Raw genomic sequence first — 23,649 nt, 5'->3', positions numbered from 1 at the left:
TTGAAAAATGTAAATGTCGTCCTGTCATATACCCTCCAACCACCATGTCATGTTTTGTACTCTTCTGTGGTTGGGCGGTAGTAAACGTAAACTTTGGGATTATCTTAGCAGTGAAATGACTGACTGAGTGAGTATCATTATTGTTGAATGACGGTGGGGCACACTAGAAATGTCCTTCACACATAATATCCATGAGGAGAATCGAACCCGATCTTTCAGCGTGTCGAACGAATGCTTTAACCACTAGGCTACCCTACCGTTCCCGTCGATTGGAGTATCATAAAACTGCAATGCTAAAAGCGTTGTTTAAGCGTACATAACGCTACATCGCCAGTGGACTAAGTCGTGTAATATTTTCCCAATTTGATGTACAGAGTTGTGTCCCTTAGGCAGCCGATACCTACCATTGTGGGTTCGAATCCCGGTTCGTCCCGGTACCATACTCTTACTCAAGGATTTCCCCAAAGTGGTAATCGTGATAATACAAGTGACATATTTGCTGTTTTGACTGATGCTATCCCACCAGGAAGTAAATTGAAAACGCCAACGAATGAGAATTATTTTCTTCATCTACAGTATCCTTCACCTGTCGTTCTAAACAGATGCCGCTGGGGGTAAAATGAAAAGACAGAAATTGTGAATGTATCTTGTAAAGTAATGACACCGGGTGTTTGTGTATAGGGCAATCACGTCATGCCAGTCACATTATAAGATGTAAGAGGTGACTAACGGGATCGAGTAGTCAGGCTCGCTGACTTGGTTGACACATGGCATTGTATCCCAATTGCGTAGATCGATGCTCATGCTGTTGATCATTGTATTGTCTGGTCCAGACTCGATTAATTACAGACCGCCGCCATATGGATGGAATATTGCTGAGTGCGGCGTAAAACTAAACTCACTCACTCACTCACTCATTATTAGAAGGACATAGGTATACGATGCCACATAGTGTAATAAACATGACTTCCAGTCCCTTAAAATACGAAATATCACCTCCGGTGTTTAGTTACACATGCCTTAAATCACTGAAATATGACACCACCTGTTCAATATTCGCGTCTACTGCACCTGTGCTCATCTTAAAGTAGAAATTGAGAAAATCGTTATTTGATTTTTGTACGCTTTGGCCAACAAATGAGATTCCCCGTGCAAAGGCGAAGGAATGTCGAATCAATATAGTTTCACATCGGCAGCATATTGTAATAATAGCTTTTGAAGAAATTATGCACTTAAGCCATCGTCTAAAAACAACGCATTCAGATGGTGTGCAACGCGCACGTCGTAGATAACAGTTAGACCTAGTTTAGAAAGCACATAGGGTGCTTGTGTATAGATATCACAGTACCGACGTGTGGATGTGCCGGACTGGGAACATCCTCCATGACGTTAGGTGCTGGTTTAACAGTTCTCGTTTTTCCTTCAGGCGTCCTTGTTTAATGGAGTACCAGTGCTGAACGGCTACCACGAACGAAAGGTAAGATCATTTTACCAATGCATTTAATTTTATTGAATAATGTTCATTGCCTAATTCAATCAAATACGTTCGACTGACAATTAATTTGACTGAAACCTGCCTCGATATAACGAAAATGCATGGACGTGCAGGATTACGCCACACGTACGGGTGCAGCTACACTAAGCAAGTAAGAAGCCAGACATACGTGAAGATGAGACTTACAACACGTGTGTATGCGTCCATAGGTTTGTAGATAGGACAACTGTATATATGAATGTGGACGGTTATCGATTTTTTAAAGATATATTGAATTCAAGACTGTGCTATACTGTTTGTGTTAACTGTGGGGACTCTTTGTAAGAACACATTAATGTCGTTGTTCAAATCCACCATCAGCTCTCTGCCAGTGTTGATTTGACTCTTGTTCTGTTTGATGACAAAGGTTCCTTCTACTCACTCGACCCTGGAACAAGGCCGATAGGCCAAAAAAGAATCGCAAAGTCTTATTTAATGTTACCGAGTGGAGATATAGCCCGTATATCACCCCCAAGGGGGAAATTAATCTACTGTTATATGTTGCAAGCCTGGGCTGCGCCCATCTTGTCAGAGGGGACAAATTTATCAAGCAATCTAGGAAATAAGTCCAGGTTTTTTCATCAGCAGCTGTCGAGCGAAACACATTTATTGGAGATGATTTGCCTTGGTGTCGGTCGGTGGTGAAATTGGGTGGTTTCTGATAAGGCGGATTGTGCACGATAACAAACCAAGTGCATGGCACGTGTGTCGACGTAATAATCGCCTCATCGGTTTTGATGACTCCTTGTGATGTCTGACTGACAAACACGATTGTCTGAGCATGATCTCCGGTGTGTAAGAGGTGTACCTTGATGGCAGCTCTGGTAGAGGTTATCCACGCATGCTACTGTTTGTTCCGGGTCGAGCGCTCCCCCCTACTTTGTATCTGTGCTCTGCCACCAAGGGGGTGATATAATCCTTCCCCATGTTAACACCTCGTGGGCAGATCAGAGCATCAGCTTGCGCAACAATTTCAAAACAGTGTTAAGCTAACAAGCGATTAGTCGTTCCATCAGGGCGGTTGTCAAATCGGACAGAATAAACACTGTTTAATGCACTAATCGGAGTGAGTGAGTGAGTGAGTGAGATTTACGCCACGTTTAGTAACAAGCCTTCCGAATAACGGAGTTGGAGACGAAGAGGCAATAATTTATAGTGTTACACAGATGGAGGCTGAATCGAACCAAGTAATTCGTCGCGTCGGAAAATCGCTTTCGCATGTATTCATCCTGAGTAAGGACACCAGAAATGGGCTTCACACATTGTACCCATTTTGTGAGAATCGAACCCAGTCTTCAGTGTGACGAGCGGGGGCTTTAACCATCAGGTTACCCCATCGCCCTGTATGGTGCAAAGAGTTATAAATGACTGAGAAGGGTGGTAGAGTAGCCTAGAGGTTAAAGCGTTCGCTCGTCACGCCGAATACTCGGGTTCGATTCCCCACACGGATTGAATGTGTGAAGTCAATTTCTGGTGTTCGTGATATTGCTGGAATAGAGCCAAAAACGGCGTAAAACCACATTCACTCACTCACTAATTGAGATAGCAATGATGCATACGCTGACACATCATTCCACTGACGACGCGGGTTTTTGTCTCATGCATTATACATTCAACACACATTTAAATTGCTGTTAGAGTGTTAAATGTACGTTAGATCTATACGCCCAATCAGTCTTTTACAACATGTAAATAGAGCACTAACAAGCTCTAGCGGTTGCAGCAACATATTTTAAACAAACGCCAGTTATGTTAATTTATTGATCCCGATGACGTGAGGTTTTCCCTGTTACCGCGAGAATAACTGTAGGTGATGCGTAATTAATTGTTGTTGAAATGTTCTCGCTTCAGATGAAGGAGAAAATTCCTTATTTCTAACGAGAACAGACTGTGCTCTTTGTGCAAGTTCAGCGGCTTAAATAATGACTATCGACTCAAACAGGTTTTTGCCTTCTCCGATGCCAAGAGACGTATTCCCTCTCGAAACCTACGGGGCCGTATCAAAGTTATGTTTTCGTAAAAAAACATTGTCATATTTAATTAACAAGACTTCTATCCATAAGTCGCTTTTAATGAAGTCTGTGATCACCAAACCATAAATGTTAATTCATAAAAGGAAATATTGAACATTGAACCTAAGACACGAAGACTATCTCATCGAATTTAGATTAGTTTGAAACAAGCCCCCAAAGAAACGTCATCTAGCGTTAAAGTGTCGCCTTTACATCGACCACCTTGCACAGCACCATCCGAGTCTGTCTCTGGTCATAACGGATTGATGATAGCAACGTGTTGGACACTTTGGGCCGGGCCGAACTTTAACTGTTGATAGGAAGCAGCGTGTTTCTGGCGATTGATGGGCTCATCAGTTACAAAAACTAGGAAATAAAGTTAATGCCGTACTGTTGACACTTCATGTATTGTAGGCGCGTGCAGGCATCTTTAAACCAAATCGATAGGGTTTCTCAGCAACACATTCCCGAAGAGTCTCAGGAAACGATTATCCCAATAGCATTTTGTTGAGAGTAAATACGATTAAAAGAAAATCGTAAAGGCGTATTGCAATCTATCTGGAACAGGAAATTATTAAGCTTCAGTTCACAAACACCTTATTTTAAATGGATTTAAACATTTTCAATTTCGAAATACATTATTAAGGCATGAAATGTGACAGTTTGAATAATCCCATCAGAGTTGGTTAATGAAACTCATCATGGCGCTTTTCATAGTAACGCTGTAAGGATATTCATCAGAGGGCAATATTCCACGATCCATTGCGTAGACATTGTGAAACTGGAAACCAAAATAAAGAAAATTAAAATGCCGAAAATAAATCATTTACGCTATTCAAAGTGAAAGTTTTACTTCGGTCGCAAGTCACACGACGAAAAATGTCTTTCGGTACACGTGCATGTTCGTTTTAATATAAATCGCTTGCAGTGAAAACTGTCACATTCTAAAGAACAGAGAAAACCTTTGAATGTCAGCGTCCTTATTGAAAGAAGTGAGTGAGTGAGTGAGTTTAGTTTTACGCCGCACTCACCAATATTCCAGCTGGCGGCGGTCTGTAAACAATCGAGTCTGGACCAGACAATCCAGTGATCAACATGATGAGCATCGATCTATGCAATTGGGAACCGATGACATGTGTCAACCAAACCAGCGAGCCGGACCACCCGATCCCGTTAGTCGCCTCTTACGACAAGCATGGGTTATTGAAGATCAATATTCTAACCCGGACCTTCACGGGTCTTATTGAAAGGAACATAAACTGAGTTTATTCTTAATCCTTCATCAGATGGGTCATCCTCTTCATTCTGATCAATGTGAGAAGGTGACGTTGGAAGGATGGGTTTGCGTAAATGATGTCATGCCTTTTGTCAGTGTAGAATGTGTAGTCGTAGACTTTAACACCCATCAATACAAAAATTCACTGTGATCCTCTTGAAAAGGCATTTGGGCCATCAAAAGCCTTTCCCTGCAGAGATAAAACTAGTTTCTATTTGCTGAAAGTACATTTGTCAATTTGAATTCTTTGACACATGTTGGTTGATGCAAAATTGTCAAACAGCATTCACAATGCTGAGTTATCTAATGATGTGTTAACCCTGAAGGACATTAGACTAATGGTCAACATTTGAATATTTACTTCATTTTGAATAGTTCCTGCTCTGGCGGTGGGGTAGCCTATTGGTTAACATCGTCACATCGAAGAATCGGGTTCGATTCCCCACATGGGTACAATGCATCAATCCCATTTCTGGTGTCCCCTGTCGTGATATTTCTGGAATATTGCTAAAAGCAGCGTGAAACTAGACTCACTCACTTACTCGCTATTTATTGCTTACTGGAAGTGTCCAAGAGCGTTCGTCGGGGATATTCTCGGATGGCAGTTCAGGATGGTGGACAAGAGACGGAGGACAAAAGTCAGCGGTAGAGTTGAAGACAGCAGCAGCCATTTTTATTATGGTTGGGGAATAATGGTAGAAATGGTACATAAGATGGAAATCACCTGACAGAACGCACATCGGGACCGTGTGGCCAATGTTCCCGATGTGGAGACCCGCTCTGTCACTTACACACATTCAGAAGTCGGACGGCGATTCTTCATCGTCGGATTATGTTGTTTGAATATATGAAGTTTTACAGAAACTTATTGAAATGGTTTACTCTATGACAGAAGTATGCTCAAAACGTCAACGCCTGAAATGAACCAGCGCCGATTATCTGAAAAGACAGATTCCTTTGGACAGAATTAAGGAAGACAAAAAGTAAAAAAGTAAATTACTAATGTTAATGGATCACTGAAAATCAGTGATGACACCAGGTGTTCGAGAAAGTACTGTTGTTCCGTAATGTGAAAACTCCTTAGTCAAGACGCAGGACCAAGGAACAGGCATCCTGATCAAAGGGGTTTCGGTGTAGATGGTCGATCAATGGTCCCTGTTAACCTGTCTTTAAGAAATGCTGCAAGCGAGAACACATATTAGGCTTCATTGCTTCATTGCACATATTAGCCTTCTAATAAAAGACCTCATTAAACGCTTCAAGCATTAGGATCTCAATTATTATGCCAATAGTATATAAGAGAGTAAGAGGGCCGTGTGCTACCGGAAGGGCAGGAAATGCTTACACCTTGCCGAACAACTGGTGTCCATAGCTTACAATTATTCATGAGTTTGATTTTCACTCCTATTTTGCCTTTAATCGAGGCTTATTATTCTCTGATGTGACATGCCACATTTTTTAAAATGCAGGTTTGGACAATGGTACCACCAACTTGCTAAGGGACCGTTTATGGCTAGTGAGTGAGTGAGTGAGTGAGTGTGTGTGTGTGTGTGATAATGTTTATGGAGAAACATGTACAGTGTTAATTACACCCCACTCCCAAAAGTGACCCCCCCCCGTATGTGTACAAAATTAGGTAACCCCCTACCAGTCTATGTGTACAAGATGATGACCTCTCTCTACTCCTCTCTCTCTCTCTCTCTCTCACAACAATGAGTAATGGTTAAAGCGTTGGCTCGTCACGCCGAAGACCCGGGTTCGAATCTCTCACAATGTGTGAAGCCCATTTCTGGTGTCCCCCGCCGTGATGTCGCTGGAATATTGCTAAAAGCGGCGTAAAACCAAACTCAGTCAGTCTCTCTCACACAAAATCAATGGTCGTAGTCATTTACACGTATCATTTCATGAGCACGCAGTTATGCTGATAGATTATGGAATCGGACTCAGAACAAACTTGGGACTCAAACCCGAAATGAGCGGATCCTGTCTGGTTTGACTAAGCGATTCTTCTTACGACGTAGCTGAGAACTGCCTTTAGGACAACCATAAGACAAAAACCCCGCAAGTTCAGATGTAATCTTAAAGATTAATGTCATGCAATAATAGTCGTGATATTATTCAAATATATCTTGACCTTCTTATATGAAATCTTTCACCATTATATTCAAGATAATACCAGTTAGATATACACGTATGAATTACTTATCCATGAAACAAGTAATGCTTGAAATGTTAATATGATTTTAGGAAATATATATTATTATTATCAGTAACCATTTAAACTTAAAATCCGAATAATAAAAGGACAAAAAACCTTAGACGTTTCAGTAATTCACATGTGATTGAATCTGTGTAGTTTTTATGGCTTTTCACATTGTTATACTAGCGAAGGAAATCTGATCCTATCTAAACAGTGTTTAAGAAGACACTTATAAAACAGTCAAGTCACCAAAGTAGGCTGTTTCGAAATATCAATGTCTAAGCGAAAGTTCAGAAAACGACGTTTAGGCTCTATTTTAGGAGACGCTTCGAATAACGTTAATAAATACATACTTTGACATCACAGTCATTATTCCTTTACGTATTGGAATCGGAATAGGGAACTCGTACGTTTTCGTGTGTTTAATATGTCCAATGCATAAAATGTGGGGATATAAAATGCCATCTGTCCATCGTACTATCGGGTCATATCTACACTGACTGTCATTTTCATGTCTACTTCATTCATGTTGGTCCTGAAAGTGACCGTGGAATGTGTAAATGTATATATACCTTGGATATTTTAAGATTTGACTTGATCATTTCCGCGTATATAGAACTATTAACGTAAAACTGGTGAACGTACTGTAAATGGGCTTCAAGTACTCGTACAGTCTTACAATTGGCATACTGGCTTACGATGTCAATGACATCGTTCAAAATCACAATGGAATCAAGCCCCGCCCATTCAAGTATCATCCATTCAGGAAAGAGTAGGTCGTTTGTGGGTGGTCCATTATTTTAGTTTGGTTTATGGAAATAAAAGCGACAAAACCACAGAAAATTCTTTGAAGAAGAGTTGTATGTATGATTTGCATGTGTATATGAATCATTTTCAGAGTTCTGGTGTTCTCAATGAAAATCCTTCCCCGGTGATCCAAATCATGCTTCCCAAAATACACAGCCAGTGAACTTCATGATGCTATAATCCCTTGTTTTTGATTTGCCAATGCGATTCACTTCTTCTGCAGAAACGAATTTTGCCGTTAAATAAAACTTCAATCCCTTGTTTTGATTTAGTAAAATGCAACTTCCAATGTATTTAGTCAGAAAACATGTCTTATCATATTACCAATATCATGTGATATCCCTGTATGCTTGATATCCTTTATATGAGGTCACTCACCTTTGGTATACCCTCCTCTGGTAGGTCTTCTCGATGGAGGCATATGAAGTAGTGGTGTAGTATGTCGTTTTTAAAGAATTATGTTTCAGATTTATGTTTATATTTCAGATATGTTTTGTCACCATTGTATCCGTGGTCATGGGGGCAGTGGGGTAGCCTAGTGGTTAAAGCGTTCGCTCGTCACGCCGAAGACCCGGGTTCGATTGCCCACATGGGTACAATGTGTGAAGCCCATTTCTGGTGTCCCCCGCCGTGATATTGCTGGAATATTGCTAAAAGCGGCGTAAAACCATACTCACTCACTCACCCCGTGGTCATGGATTGCATTCGTTCTTTCGTCACCCATTCACTGAGAGTCGATCTCCCACTTGATTCAGGGGTAGCCTTGTGGGACATTCACTCATGTCGTTTCGAGTTCCTATTCGGGTATACTTGCTATCGATTTACGATATTCCACTGTACCAACATTACCCATGGAGACAAATCAGTAAAAAGTCATTCAGAACCTTTCCACGTTTTGGGCTTTAGTTGTAAATGTTTACCCATTCTTTTTAAAACGCAACCTTGAATTAAATGTAATCAATCCTATCTCAAATTTTCTTAACCTCAGTCTCAAACTAGGCAGATCCACCTTCGGCTTTGAAACAGCTACAGATTCCTCTAGCGACAATGTCTGCATTCTTTAAGTGAATAACCCATCAGTTATGCTTTTTATGAACACCTCCAAAGGTACACTCCAGCAGCAATCATCTCCTATTCTCCAGCTATATAATTACTGCATTTTCCAATTTGTACCTGTAATGATATATCAGTCACGTAACTCGAGCGCGATTGTTTCAATAGCCCAGCGTTTACTGCGCTGATAAGACGAGTGTCTGGCTTTGCTCTTCAGCCTCATTTGTCGAGAACTATCTCCTCACCTCGGGAAGAAGCAAGGTTGATGCTAATTACGTACTACACGCTTAAGAAGAGAAAAAACCGCCTGAACTTGATCACTTAGCTTTCCGAGATGGACGTGCTTCGACACGTTTACTGCTAATCTGCCCATTGGGAGGGCGCCTCTAATATCTAGTGCCAGGCAGTTGGGAGTCTCCTTGCTCAAGATATTGCCGACAGACCCATGAGTCCATGTCTCTGCTTGATGGACTAGCCATGCAAAGGAGGCAATACGTATCTCAATATATTTCCATGCTGCCTGCTTTCCTGCTATAATGGCAGTCATTGCTGTATTTGATCATAGATTGTCTCAGTCGGTCCGCTTCTTGGTTGATGTGCTATATTTTCTTTGAAGTGTCGTCTTGAATACTACTTATAATAATCATAATAATAACAAGGTCAAATCCACAAATACTTTTGCGGTGCCAGACCAAACAAGACATCCAGAGTCTTTACCGCCTTACTGGAAGGATCATATCTGACAACAGAGCCCACCATCCTCGGTCATCTCTTAATCGTTTATATATGCCAATCAATTCGGAAGGTTTGATAAAAGGGTTTGATAAATGTGGAGGCTATTCATGATTTTATTGTGTACTCTTGCACATATGCATTTATCCGATGATCCTCTGGTGATGCATGTCAAGACTCATGATGAAAATAAGGAATTCCTAAGCTTTTTGAAGCGTGCCAAGAATCTCAAAGTTGAAATTGATTTTGCTTACGACGATATACTGCCTGACGGTACAGCGATGGGAGTAAACCAGGGGAATGTCATTCACAAAGTCTGCCCAGAATCGGTTATTTAAGGAAAGGCTTTCTGAGGAAATCTGCATCTTGTATACATGTAGTGTGTCGAACAGAATAACAATCCAACCGACACTTTCGCCTGGATTAAGTCGCCTTGACTTAAATGTGAAACAGAGGGCTTTCATTTTGCTGCCCAGGACCAGTCACTTCCCACTCGAAATCGCCAAAATGTGATTCTTAAGGATAATGTTGACATAAAATATCAACAATGCACTGAGACTTTTTAACACATTGCCAGTGGATTACCTTCCTTGGTACAAACAGCATATCTTAAACGCCATGATGTCATGGCTCGTTGCTTCTATTGCCATCTTCGCCATGCCTGCGGCTTTGACTCCAAGGTCCATCCATGTCCTGGGCGTCATGGAAAGTGCAAACGTCTTTGGAATAAATATTCATAGCTTAGGCTATATTTTGATAAGTACAGGAGCGCGCAAGAGCAACTGGAATTATAGAGAATCACGTTTACTGACATGTATGAGTGAGAACTCAGACGCTCTTGATGATGATGCCATCCTTTTATCATACTTATGTTGGCTGTTACCCATCTTGACCACCGCTGGTTCAGGTAAAATCCAGGATAAAACTGCCAAAATCTGTCAGCCGTGTGGGTTATAAACACGTTGGGTGATTATAGCCAATTTCACCTTCCGTAAATATATGCTAACGCTCGGAATATGTTTTATTATCGCCAGTTACCGTAACAACCGTTAATCGAGAGATACAACATACACGGGATATGATGATAAGCTGTTGGAAGCAGCCACTGTTAAACATTCGCTCATTTTATCGGAGACCAGGGTTCCAGTCCACTCATGGGAAAGAAATGTGAAAAACATTTAGTTTTTTTGCTGAAATATTGCTAAACGCGACGTACATCCTTAATTCCTCAATAATATACATAATTTAAGTTTCTAAAAAAAGTTTCGACTGTACGACTATACTATGGGCATATGTTTATAAGTCATTATTAGAAATTCTGATAGTGATGATACAGTTGTTCGCGAAAGATCCTTCCAAACTTTTGACAAACACATGCAAAGGCAAGCCAATTGTTCCCTGAAAAGCCATTTCTGCACGCTTTATGATCCCCGTGATAACTGCAACTTTCATCTTATTGTTGTAGACAGTGAGAACGACAGACACAAAAACGATTACGACAGGAAAAACGGTCCACATTCGCCCCATACTCGTTCCTCGTGCAATATTACATTAGAAATTGTAATATCGACAGTTATGGTGTATCCCAAATTGCTGACTTTGGTTGCACTGTTGGAACCACAATTTACATAACCCAATACCATCAATCAATGTTTACAAGTTTTTTTTTGCTTTACGGCATATTTCTTTTGGGTTAATGTTCATAGCAATGTTTGGAATTGATTTTAACGACAGTCACAAAAATGCACATTCGGCAATTTATGTTTATTTCCAGCAACTTTTATTACCTGTGAGAGCGACGAGGGAATTATTCGTTTTTTTATTTGATGTTCCTCTCCATCACTGCAAGATAGTGCAGCATGCCGCTGCAGATGCCGGCGACAGCAGTGTTGGAGATCAATGTTAATAGGCTTAACTCTGAGAAACGGCATAAAAAGGCAGTTTGTCAGAATTGGCGGAGCGTTGTGAAGCGTCGTAGCTTTTATGGCCTGAATATTGAAGATCGTTTTCCTTTGGTGCCGAGTGATGTATGAACACCATACCATGCCTGTGGAAGAAGTTCTGTCATATTGTCTGATTTAACGAGATCTATGCGTAATTTAACTGTTCTTTGAATAACTTTTGTCGTTGCGCCTTCTCTGAACGCATTTGAAACCTTTGAAGTTGTATTGACATGAAGAAGGGTGGCACTGAAGTGAAGAATGAACCGCACACTGTACCCCGCCATTTGTATGGACACGTGCTGTGATATATACACATACGAAGAGTATGATCGATAAGTTGCTAGTACTCGGTTTCTCCTTGGTTTTATTTGATGCTAGTATTGAAGGATGATTTCTTTCAAGCAGGATCAAACGCCAACAGTAAAAGCGGTCCTAATGCGTATTGTTTGCCTTTCCCTGAATATACACCGAACGCAGTCTTCACCAGGATTGGTAAATGTTATACACAGTGTATAATATAGTTAGTTTTCCAGGACATTATTATTATTTCCATCAGTAAATGTGTGTTACTTAAGTGCATTAGCATAGGTGAAATAGACAATGTTGCTTGCAACAGCAGCAATAGTAGAGGCAGTATCATCAGTTGCAATAGTAGAGACAGCATTTAGAAATAGTGGAGACGGTACCAATAGCCGCAATAGTGGAGGCAGTGTCATTTGCTGCAATAATAGAGGCCAGTAGCTGCAATAGTAGAGGCATCATCAGTTGCAATAGTAGAGACAGCATTTAGAAATAGTGGAGACGGTACCAATAGCTGCAATAGTGGAGGCAGTGCAATAATAGAGGCAGTATCATCAGCAATAATAGTAGAGACAGCATCTTTAGAAATAGTGGAGACGGTACCAATAGCTGCAATAGTGGAGGCAGTCATTTGCTGCAATAATAGAGTATCATCAGTTGCAATAGTAGAGACAGCATAGAAATAGTGGAGACGGTACCAATAGCTGTAATAGTGGAGGCAGTGTCATTTGCTGCAATAATAGAGAAATCGTGGAGGTATCAGTAGTTGCAATAGTAGAGGCACAACATCAATAGTATAATCAGTATCAATAGTGGAAATGGTATCATCACCAGCTGCAATAGTAGAATCAGTATCATCAGTTGCAATAGTAGAATCAGTATCATCAGTTGCAATAGTAGAATCAGTATCATCAGTTGCAATAGTAGAGACAGCATCTTCAGCTGTGATGGAAGCGGTACCAATAGCTGCAATAGTGGAGGCAGTGCCATTAGGTGTTCTAATACAGACAGCATTGAAAAGAAGCTTCGGAGACAACTTCGGTTGCAACTGCAGCGACAGCATCGGATTGATAGCGGATTGGACATACGGGTAAGCATCGGATGCATTCATTATAATAGCGGTCTGGGTCTGGGTGGCTGTAGCCTTAATACAACTGAAAGCTGTAGCTCAGCTACAGTTGCACTTATCTGTGGCGTTGCAACAGTAGCAGCAATTCCTGCAGCAGCATCAACAACGATGACAGTAGCAACCGTTGCAGCAGTAGCAGCAATTCCTGTAGCAGCATCAACAACGATGACAGTAGCAACCGTTGCAGCAGTAGCAGCAATTCCTGTAGCAGCATCAACAACGATGACAGTAGCAACCGTTGCAGCAGTAGCAGCAATTCCTGTAGCAGCATCAACAACGATGACAGTAGCAACCGTTGCAGCAGTAGCAGCAATTCCTGTAGCAGCATCAACAACGATGACAGTAGCAACCGTTGCAGCAGTAGCAGCAATTCCTGTAGCAACATCAACAATGATGACAGTAGCAACCGTTGCAGCAGTAGCAGCAATTCCTGTAGCAACATCAACAACGATGACAGTAGCAACCGTTGCAGCAGTAGCAGCAATTCCTGTAGCAGCATCAACAACGATGACAGTAGCAACCGTTGCAGCAGTAGCAGCAATTCCTGTAGCAGCATCAACAACGATGACAGTAGCAACCGTTGCAGCAGTAGCAGCAATTCCTGTAACAGCATCAACAACGATGACAGTAGCAACCGTTGCAGCAGTAGCAGCAATTCCTGTAGCAACATCAACAACGATGACAGTAGCAACCGTTGCAGCAGTAGCAGCAATTCCTGTAACAGCATCAACAACGATGACAGTAGCAACCGTTGCAGCAGTAGCAGCAATTCCTGTAGCAGCATCAACAACGATGACACTAGCAACCGTTGAAGCAGTAGCAGCAATTCCTGTAGCAACATCAACAATGATGACAGTAGCAACCGTTGCAGCAGTAGCAGCAATTCCTGTAGCAACATCAACAACGATGACAGTAGCAACCGTTGCAGCAGTAGCAGCAATTCCTGTAACAGCATCAACAACGATGACAGTAGCAACCGTTGCAGCAGTAGCAGCAATTCCTGTAGCAGCATCAACAACGATGACAGTAGCAACCGTTGCAGCAGTAGCAGCAATTCCTGTAGCAGCATCAACAACGATGACAGTAGCAACCGTTGCAGCAGTAGCAGCAATTCCTGTAGCAACATCAACAACGATGACAGTAGCAACAGCTGAGTATGTATTCATAATCGACCAATAGCAATCTGTTTCAGTTTCGAATTACATTGACACTCTGCATTGCGTTGTATGAAATGACAGATAACATTCATGAGTGTTAAGTGGCCGTATTCGTAGCTGATGAAGTAGATGATGAGGTGGACACAGCTGTGACGGAGGCGAGGAATCAGTTTGCCAGCATCCAGCAGGTAATGAATTGATGGATCTGTGCACGAGTATCACACACATGACACCACGACTCCGCAAGTTAACCCATGTGATCATTCTCACCCGTAATTGACAATTACGTAATCTTATAATTTACTGCACGCATATGGCTCATTAGCGTATTAATACCACGAGGAGACTCACACGTTTATACTTCAGCTCAGATAGTTCCACAACCAGGGTGGTCTGACCGCGTCGTGTTTCACGATGAAGTTTACATTCATGTCTCACGTCAACATCATGATCCCCATGCATCTCCTCCATCATGGGCGACCTGGGCTGCGACGGCGACCACGGCTCTGACCGTATTGACCAGAGCGATCCGGGAAATGACTTCGTTCAGAACAGACTCAACATAACGAGATGCCATTGCTCGGGATTAGAGGTGGAAAGCCCTTTTCACATCTATCAGTTTCTGCGAGACACTTAATTTACTGGCTAATCCTGGGACAGGCCCGTGTTGGCCCCACTTCGATCGCCGTCTCTTGGTCTCAAGAACACACCACAGAATGCACGCGCAGCCAGGGCAATACGTGAGGCGTTAGCTACACTAAATGGGATAACATGTACCGGATTCTTTTGAGGTTAGGTAGTCAAACCAGATTTGATCATCTTAACCATGCTGTCTGTTCGTTTTAAGTACATCTGGTGTTCTAAACGTACGTAAATCTGGATATAGTTGAGTTTATGAAGACTTTCATGTCTTGGTCTCAAGAACACACCACAGAATACACGCGCAGCCAGGGCAATACTTGATTCTTGTCTGCATGAACCAGATTGGATCAGCTTAACCATCCTGTCTGTCCGTTTTAAGTACATCTGGTGTTTAAAACGTACGTAAAGCTGGATATAGTTGAGGCTACGACGACATTCTCTTGTCGTACTTTTCTTGGATTCTTGGTTCAACGCTGCACTCAACATTCTTCCACATATATGGTGCAAGATAATTTTAAGTTATTGACACCATGAGCATCGGCCGCAACTGTGACCACCCGATCCCATTATTCGCTTCTTTCGACGAGCATGGATTGTTGAAGACGAATTCTAACCAGCATCTTCGTAGATCTCTGATTGTACTTTAATGCCTAGTGGATGCAAACTGTTTGGTTTGAATGTCCTTGTAAAGCATTAACAGCACGAAACATAATATGATGTCTGTAAATATTTGCGGAAGATTTGAGAACACAACCATCTTTCATAGCTCTTCATCATTATTAAATTTACATTACACAGAAAATGAACTGACACTCAATACGGTTTGGCATGCGGAATGTAATATAATTGCATCATATTCTACTATCGTGGAACATATGGCCTGGAGGAATATTGTCTGAACCCGATACGTTGTAGCTCCGTGGCCTTTTGGTGAACACATAAAATACTTCTAAAACCGTGTCATTGCCATAACTTAACAGTGCATTGATCCATCAAGAGGGAGGAAATAACAAAATTGAAGATCCGAGTTAGAATTTGTCTTCAGCAACCCATGCTTGTCGTAAGAGGCGACTAACTGGGTCGGGTGCAAGTGGCCAGGCTCCCTGACTTGATTTCTTTGAGTGGCATTTTAGAAGTTTGGACGTACAATATTGAACAAACTTTAAGGATAACAACTTCTTTATTTCGTGAGTGGGACGTTCCGATGCAGATTCTTGTACCGTTGTCAAGCAGAAAGAAAGTGACTTTTTCTGTTAACGTAATCCACCCGTTCACACAATCACAATACCCACCTGACCTCTGACATAGCAATGTACTGCACTATTCCTGACTGACTGACTGAGTTTGGTTTTACTCCGCTTTTAGCAATATTCCAGCAATATCACGGCGGGGACACCAGAAATGGGCTTCACACATTTTGCCCATGTGGGGATTCGAACCCGGGTCTTCGGCGTGACGAGCCAACGCTTTAACCATTAGGCTACCCCACCGCCCCCCACTATTCCTGAATGCTCCAACGGTCCTTTGTTCACTACTTAATGGCTGTCCACCTTTGCTTAACCTTGCTCCAAGTCCATTGATGTACAGTAATTTTGTTAACATAATAGGCAAAACTAGACAAGCGGAGCCCTTTACAAGTGCACCTTGTTATCATTCTTATATATCTTAAGCTCAACTTTCAGAGACAGTACCTGTTTTCTAAATTATCAGCATTCTTTCTTCTGCATATCTAACATATACTCCTGTTATCAAACAATCATATATATGATTAAACATCTCCCTCACCTCATTGTAATTCTGGGGCGGTGTGGTCGACTGGTGGCTAAAGCGTTCGCTCGTCACGCTGAAGACACGGGTTCGATTCCACACATGGGCACAATGGGTAAAGCCCATTTCTGGCGTCCGTCGCCAAGATATTGCTGGAATATTGTTAAAGGCGGCGTAAAACTGAACTCACTAAATAGAGTAAGTCTACATTTTCCGTATACACTCCCATTCCACTAGAGGCTCCTTTTCAATAACAATGGAGTTGTTTCTACTGCCAAATATATTTCAGAGACCAAGCGATTGTCTGACCATGCATAAAAGTGCGATGATATTGGCCACAACGCTCAACCCCATTACACCTCATTACAGGATAATGACGATTGCAATACAAGAGATTGAAGACGATCGGCAAACCCCGCCATGTTGTCTAATACCACTACACCTCCCGTATTCCCTGGACTCCCCAGGGCTTATCTAGACCACTATCTGCGCCATGTTATATATTCTGTGTCTCTACTCCACGCGTTCCGGAAAGCGGTTTTTGACGGGCGACGTCTACCGCGATCATCCGGAATATTCCCCATTTCGTGCAGACGTTACTAATGCTCCTTCATTAACTCATAGAAAATACGACGTCGCCAACAGCGTGGCTGTTGACGTTACTGTGACCCGCTGTCGTCTTCTTCTCTCGCCCAGACACGGTGTGTCAGCACCACTGCTGTTCCCCTTTCCTTAAAGACAACATTGAGTGGAAAGATTTACGCTACTGCTGTCAACATATTCTTTGTTAAATTGGTCATAGATCTTGCCAAGCAATTCTTCGTGCGAAAGGTTTTAACGCTAAAGGTTTTAGGGGATTACCCAGCGAGGGACCACGGTTCCAGTCATTGTCGTATTCACAAACCCAGCATTTCATCATTACAACAAATAATTACTTTTCGGCTGTTAATAGTGTTATATAGTTAACGTTTCTGCCGGAGTGGTTGGATTGGAAAGACAGGAAGCTTACTTGGGAAGAAACCGTCAGAGCTCCTCACAGTGAAGCAACCTGCACTGCCAGGAGTTACTAAGCTCTTTCCGTCTGTTTACGACAGTCACAAAAATGCTACATCTGGCAATTTAGGAGTAGTTTTATTTCCAGCAACTTCTATTACCTGTGAGGAGCCGACGAGGGAATTATTCACTTTTTTATTTGATGTTCCTCTCCATCACTGCAAGATAGTGCAGCATGCCGCTTTAAGATGCCGGCGACAGCAGTGTTGGAGATCAATGTTAATAGGCTTAACTCTGGAGAAACGGGTACTAAAAAAGGCAGTTTGGTCGTGGAATTGGCGGAGCGTTGAAATGTGAAGCGTCGTAGCTTTTATGGCCTGAATATTGAAGATCGTTTCCTTTGGTGCCGAGCGGATGTATGAACACCACTACCATGCCTTGTGGAAGAAGTTCCCCATATTGTCTGATTTTAACGAGAGATCTATGCGTAATTAAGTGTTCTTTGAATAACTTTGTCGTTGCGCCTTCTCTGAACGCATTTGAAACCTTTGAAGTTGTATTGACGCATGAAGAAGGGTGGCACTGGAAGTGAAGAATGAACCTGTACCCCGCCATTTGTATGGACGCTACGTGCTGTGGTGATATATACACATACAGAAGAGTATGATCGATAAGTTGCTAGTACTCAGTTTCTCCTTGGTTTCGGTTTGATGCTAGTATTGAAGGATGATTTCTTTCAAGCAAGGATCAAACGCCAAAAATAAGCGGTCCTAATGCGTATTGTTTGGCCTTTTCCCTGAATATACACCGAACGCTAAGTCTTCACCCAGGATTGGTAAATGTTATTTCACAATGTATAATATAGTTAGTTTTCCCAGGACATTATTATTATTTCCATCAGTAAATGTAGTAAGTTACTTTAAGTGCATTAGCATAGGTGAAATAGACAATGTTGCTTTGGCAACAGCAGCAATAATAGAGGCAGTATCATCAGTTGCAATTGTAGAGACAGCATCTTTAGAAATAGTGGAGACGGTACCAATAGCTGCAACAGTGGATGCGGTGTCATTTGCTGCAATAGTAGAGACATCATCTTTAGAGCTAGTGGAGACAGGTACCCAGTAGCCAGCGTCAAAAGCGGTGAAAGCCCAGTATCATCCCAGTTGTGAAATAGTGGAGATTTGGTACCAGTCATCTTTAGAAATAGTGGAGACGGTACCAATTGCTGCAATAGTGGAGGCAGTATCATCAGTTGCAAATAGTAGAGAACAGCATCTCTTTAGAAATAAAGTGGAGACGGTTACCAGTAGCCGCAATAGTGGAGGCAATCATCAGCTGCAGGTAAAATAGTAGAGACAGCATCTTTAGAAATAGTGGAGACGGGTACCAGTAGCTGCAAAGTAGAGAGGCAGTGTCATTTGCTGCAATAATAATAGAGGCAGTATCATCAGTTGCAATGAGTAGGGACAATCTCTTTAGCAAATAGTGGAGACGGTATCCGTAGCTGCAATAGTGGAGCCATTGTCATTGCTGCAATGATAGAGACATCATCTTTGAAATCGTGGACGTTACCAGTACGGCTGCAATAGTAGAGGCGGTATCACCAGCTGCAGAACGCATCATCGGTATCAGCAGTTGCAATAGTAGAATCAGCATCACCACTAGCAATAGTAGAATCAGTATCATCAGTTGCAATAGTAAAGATCAGTATCATCAGTTGCAATAGTAGAAATCAGTATCATCAGTTGCAATAGTAGAGAGACAGCATCTCAGTAGCCGTGATGGAAGCGGTACTGTGATAGAAGCGCTGTAATAAGTGGAGGGAGGCAGATGCCATTAGGTGTTCCCGAATACAGACAGGCATTGAAAAGCGGTATCCGGAGACAACTTCGGTTTCGCAACTGCAGCGACAGCATCGGATACGATAAGCGGAAACTATAAACATACGGGTAGGGATTATCATCGATTACAAAATATCCATCATTATAATAAAGTATATTTTAGCTTCGGTCCGGGTGGCAATAGCCTTTAATACAACTGAAAAGCTGTAAACTCAGCCACAGTTGCAGAATTTTATCTGTGGCGTTACAGCAGCAGCCTTAATTCCTGCAGCAGCATCAACAACGATGACGAGTAGCAACCGTTGCAGCAGTAAGCAGCAATTCCTGTAGCAGCATCAACAACGATGACACAGTAGCAAACCGTTGCAGCAGTAGCAGCAGCAATTCCTGTAAGCAGCATCAACAAGCAAGATGACAACGATGTAGCAACCGTTGCAGCAGTAGCAGCAGCACCTGCAAGCAACATCAACAACGATGACAGTAGCAACCGTTGCAGCAGTAGCAGCAATTCCTGTAGCAACATCAACAACGCAGCAACATGTACAACGATGACAGCTAGCAACCGTTGGTAAGCGGTAGCAGCAATTCCTGTAAGCGTTAATCAACAACGATGACAGAAAACCGCCAGGCAGCGTAGCAGTAAATTCCTCCTGTATAAGTAATAAACGATGCATAGAAACCAGCGTAAGCAGGTGCACCCTGGGTGGTGCAGCATCAGCAATGATGACGGTAGCGGCCTTGCCGCGAAGTTGTGCAGCAGCAATTCCTGTAGCAACATCAACAATGATGACAGTAGCTTACTCGCTGTTGGTGAAAGAAACCAATCTCTTGTAGCAGCATCAGCAATGATGGCCAGTAGCAACTCGTTTGTAAGCAGTAGAAGCAATTCCTGTAGCAGCATCAACAATGATGACCAGTAGCAACCGTTGCAGCAGTAGCAGCAATTCTAGTTCCAACGTGTAGTAGCATCAACAATGATGACAGTAGCAGCCGTTGCGGCAGTAGAAGCAATTCCTGTAGCAGCATCAACAATGATGACGGTAGCAACTCGTTGCAGCAAGTAGCAGCAATTCCTGTAGCAGCATCAACTAAATGATGAGCCGTAGCAGTAGCAGCAATTCGTGTGCAGGCATCAGCAACATTGCAGTAGCAGCCGTTCCGGCAGTAGCAGCAGCATCAACAACGATGACGAGTAGCAACCAGTTGCAAGCAGTAGCAGCAATTCCTGTAGCAACATCAACAATGATGACACTGGCAACTGTTGCGGCAGCAGCAGCAATTCCTGTAGCAACATCAACAATGATGACAGTAGCAGTAGCAATGTAGCAATTCCTGTAACATCAACAACATGACAGTAGCAACCGTTGCGGCGGCATCAACAACGAGCAGTTCCAGCAGCACCCCTGCAGCAGCATCAACAACGATGACGAGTAGCAACCGTTGCAGCGGTAGCGTAATTCCTGTGAAAGCATCAACAACGATGATAATAGTTGCAACCTGTTGCAGCAGTAGCAGCAATTCCTGTAGCAGCATCAGCAAACGATGATAGTAGCAACCGTTGCAGCAGTAGCAGCAATTCCTGTAGCAGCATCAACAACGATGACGGTAGCAACAGCTGGTATGTATTCATAATCGACTAATAATAGCAATCTGTTTCAGTTAGCCGAGATTACATTGACACTCTGCATTGGCCAAGTTGTATGGAAATGACAGATAACATTCATGAGTGTTAAGTGGCCGTATTCGTAGCTGATGAAGTAGATGATGAGGTGGACACAGCTGTAGTGACGGAGGCGAGGAATCAGTTTGCCAGCAGCATCCAGCAGGTAATAAATTGATGGATCTGTGCACGAGTATCACACCCATGACACCACGACTCCGCAAGCTAACCCATGTGATCATTCTCACCTTGTACTTGACAATTACGTAATCTTATAATTTACTGCACGCATATGGCTCATTGGCGTATTAATACCACGAGGAGACTCACAGACGTTTATACTTCAGCTCAGATAGTTCCACAACCAGGGTGGTCTCGACCGCGTCGTGTTTCACGATGAAGTTTACATTCATGTCTCACGTCAACATCATGATCCCCATCCATCTCCTCCATCATGGGCGACCTGGGCTGCGACGGCGACCACTGTCAACTGACCGTATTATTGACCAGAGCGATCCGGGAAATGAGGACTTCGTTCAGAACAGACTCAACATAACGAGATGCCATTGCTCGGGATTAGAGGTGGAAAGCCCTTTTCACATCTATCAGTTTCTGCGAGACACTTAATTTACTGGTGGCTAATCCTGGGACAGGCCCGTGTTGGCCCACTTCGATCGCCGTCTCTTGGTCTCAAGAACGCACACCACAGGAATGCACGCGCAGCCAGGGCAATATTACGTGAGGCGTTAGCTTCACTAAATGGGATAACATGTACTGGATTCTTTTGAGGAGGTTAGGTAGTCAAACCAGATTTGATCATCTTAACCATGCTGTCTGTTCGTTTTAAGTACATCTGGTGTTCTAAACGTACGTAAATCTGGATATAGTTGAGTTTATAGAAGACTTTCATGTCTGCATTGTCTCAAGAACACACCACAAGAATACACGCGCAGCCAGGCAATACTCTGATGTCGTTACTTAGACTACATGGGATAACGTGTACACGGATTCTTCTGTGTTTGAACCCTCATCTCATGGATTCTTAAGTCTGCATGAACCAGATTGGATCAAGCTTAATCCATTATCCTGTCTGGTCCGTTCTTAAGGCGGCGATCTGGTGCTCTTCTTAAAACGTACGTAAAGAAACTGGATATAGTTGAAATTTACTGATTACCCCTCTTGTCGTACTTTTCTTGGATTCTTGGTTCAACGCTGCACTCAACATGCTCCTTCATCCATTATGGCGGTGCAAGATAATTTTAAGTTATTGGATACCATGAGCATCGGCCGCACCTGGTGATCCACCTGATCCCATTATTCGGCTTCTTTCGACGAGCATGGATTGTTGAAGACGAATTCTTAACCAGCCTCTGGTAGATCTCTTGATTGTGGTAATTTTAATGCCCAGAAGTGGATGCAAAACTGTTTGGTTTTGAAATTCCTTGTAAAGCATTAACAGCACCAGCACGAGCCATACCATGATGTCTGTATTTATTTGCGGAAGATTTGAGAACACAACCATCTTTCATAGCTCTTCATCATTATTAAATTTACATTACACAGAAAATGAACTGACACTCAATACGGTTTGGCATGCGGAATGTAATATAATTGCATCATATTCTACTATCGTGGAACATATGGCCTGGAGGAATATTGTCTGAACCCGATACGTTGTAGCTCCGTGGCCTTTTGGTGAACACATAAAATACTTCTAAAACCGTGTCATTGCCATAACTTAACAGTGCATTGATCCATCAAGAGGGAGGAAACAACAAAATTGAAGATCCGGGTTAGAACTGATCTTCAGCAACCCATGCTTGTCGTAAGAGGCGACTAACTGGGTCGGGTGCAAGTGGCCAGGCTCCCTGACTTGATTTCTTTGAGTGGCATTTTAGAAGTTTGGACGTACAATATTGAACAAACTTTAAGGATAACAACTTCTTTATTTCGTGAGCGGGACGTTTCGATACAGATTCTTGTACCGTTGTCAAGCAGAAAGAAAGTGACTTTTTCTGTTAACGTAATCCACCCGTTCACACAATCACATTACCCACCTGACCTCTGACATTAGCAATGTACTGCACTATTCCTGACTGACTGACTGAGTTTGGTTTTACGCCGCTTTTAGCAATATTCAACAATATCACGGCGGGGACGCCAGAAATGGGCTTCACACATTGTTGCCCATGGGGGATTCGAACCCGGGTCTTCGGCGTGACGAGCCAACGCTTTAACCATTAGGCTACCCCACCGCCCCCACTATTCCTGAATGCTCCAACGGTCCTTTATTCACTACTTAATGGCTGTCCACCTTTGCTTAACCTTGCTCCAAGTCCATTGATGTACAGTAATTCTGTTAACATAATAGGCAAAACTAGACAAGCGGAGCCCTTTACAAGTGCAACTTGTTATCATTCTTATATATCTTAAGCTCAACTTTCAGAGACAGTACCTGTTTTCTAAATTATCAGCATTCTTTCTTCTACATATCTAACATATACTCCTGTTATTAAACAATCATATATATGATTAAACATCTCCCTCACCTCATTGTAATTCTGGGGCGGTGTGGTCGACTAGTGGGTAAAGCGTTCGCTCGT

At 42.5% G+C, this 23,649-nt stretch overlaps 2 protein-coding genes across 2 annotated transcripts in view; one reads left to right on the top strand and one right to left on the bottom strand.

Annotated features, from left to right (window-relative positions):
• Nucleotides 1–23,649, top strand: part of LOC124267557 (5-hydroxytryptamine receptor 1F-like) — a 205,730-nt gene that overhangs the window by 56,421 nt on the left and 125,660 nt on the right. Inside the window, exon 2 of the mRNA XM_046702500.1 lies at nucleotides 1,427–1,477. The gene's annotated coding sequence lies outside the window, so the exon portion shown is untranslated. The remainder of the gene's footprint in view (nucleotides 1–1,426; nucleotides 1,478–23,649) is intronic.
• LOC124267585 (endoglucanase B-like) lies at nucleotides 12,968–14,152 on the bottom strand. The gene has a single exon (XM_046702540.1). The coding sequence runs from the start codon at nucleotides 14,150–14,152 to the stop codon at nucleotides 12,968–12,970; it is 1,185 nt and encodes a 394-aa protein (XP_046558496.1).

This window comes from Haliotis rubra, unplaced genomic scaffold (genome assembly GCF_003918875.1).
Source record: "Haliotis rubra isolate DU_JTF1 unplaced genomic scaffold, ASM391887v1 Scf132, whole genome shotgun sequence".
NCBI classification, from domain to species: Eukaryota; Metazoa; Mollusca; class Gastropoda; order Lepetellida; family Haliotidae; genus Haliotis; species Haliotis rubra.
This window is presented reverse-complemented; position numbering and strand designations above follow the sequence as displayed.

Coding starts and splice junctions, on each gene's coding strand:
- LOC124267585 (XM_046702540.1), bottom strand. CDS start 14,152: ATGAATACATACTCAGCTGTTGCTACTGTCATCGTTGTTGATGTTGCT.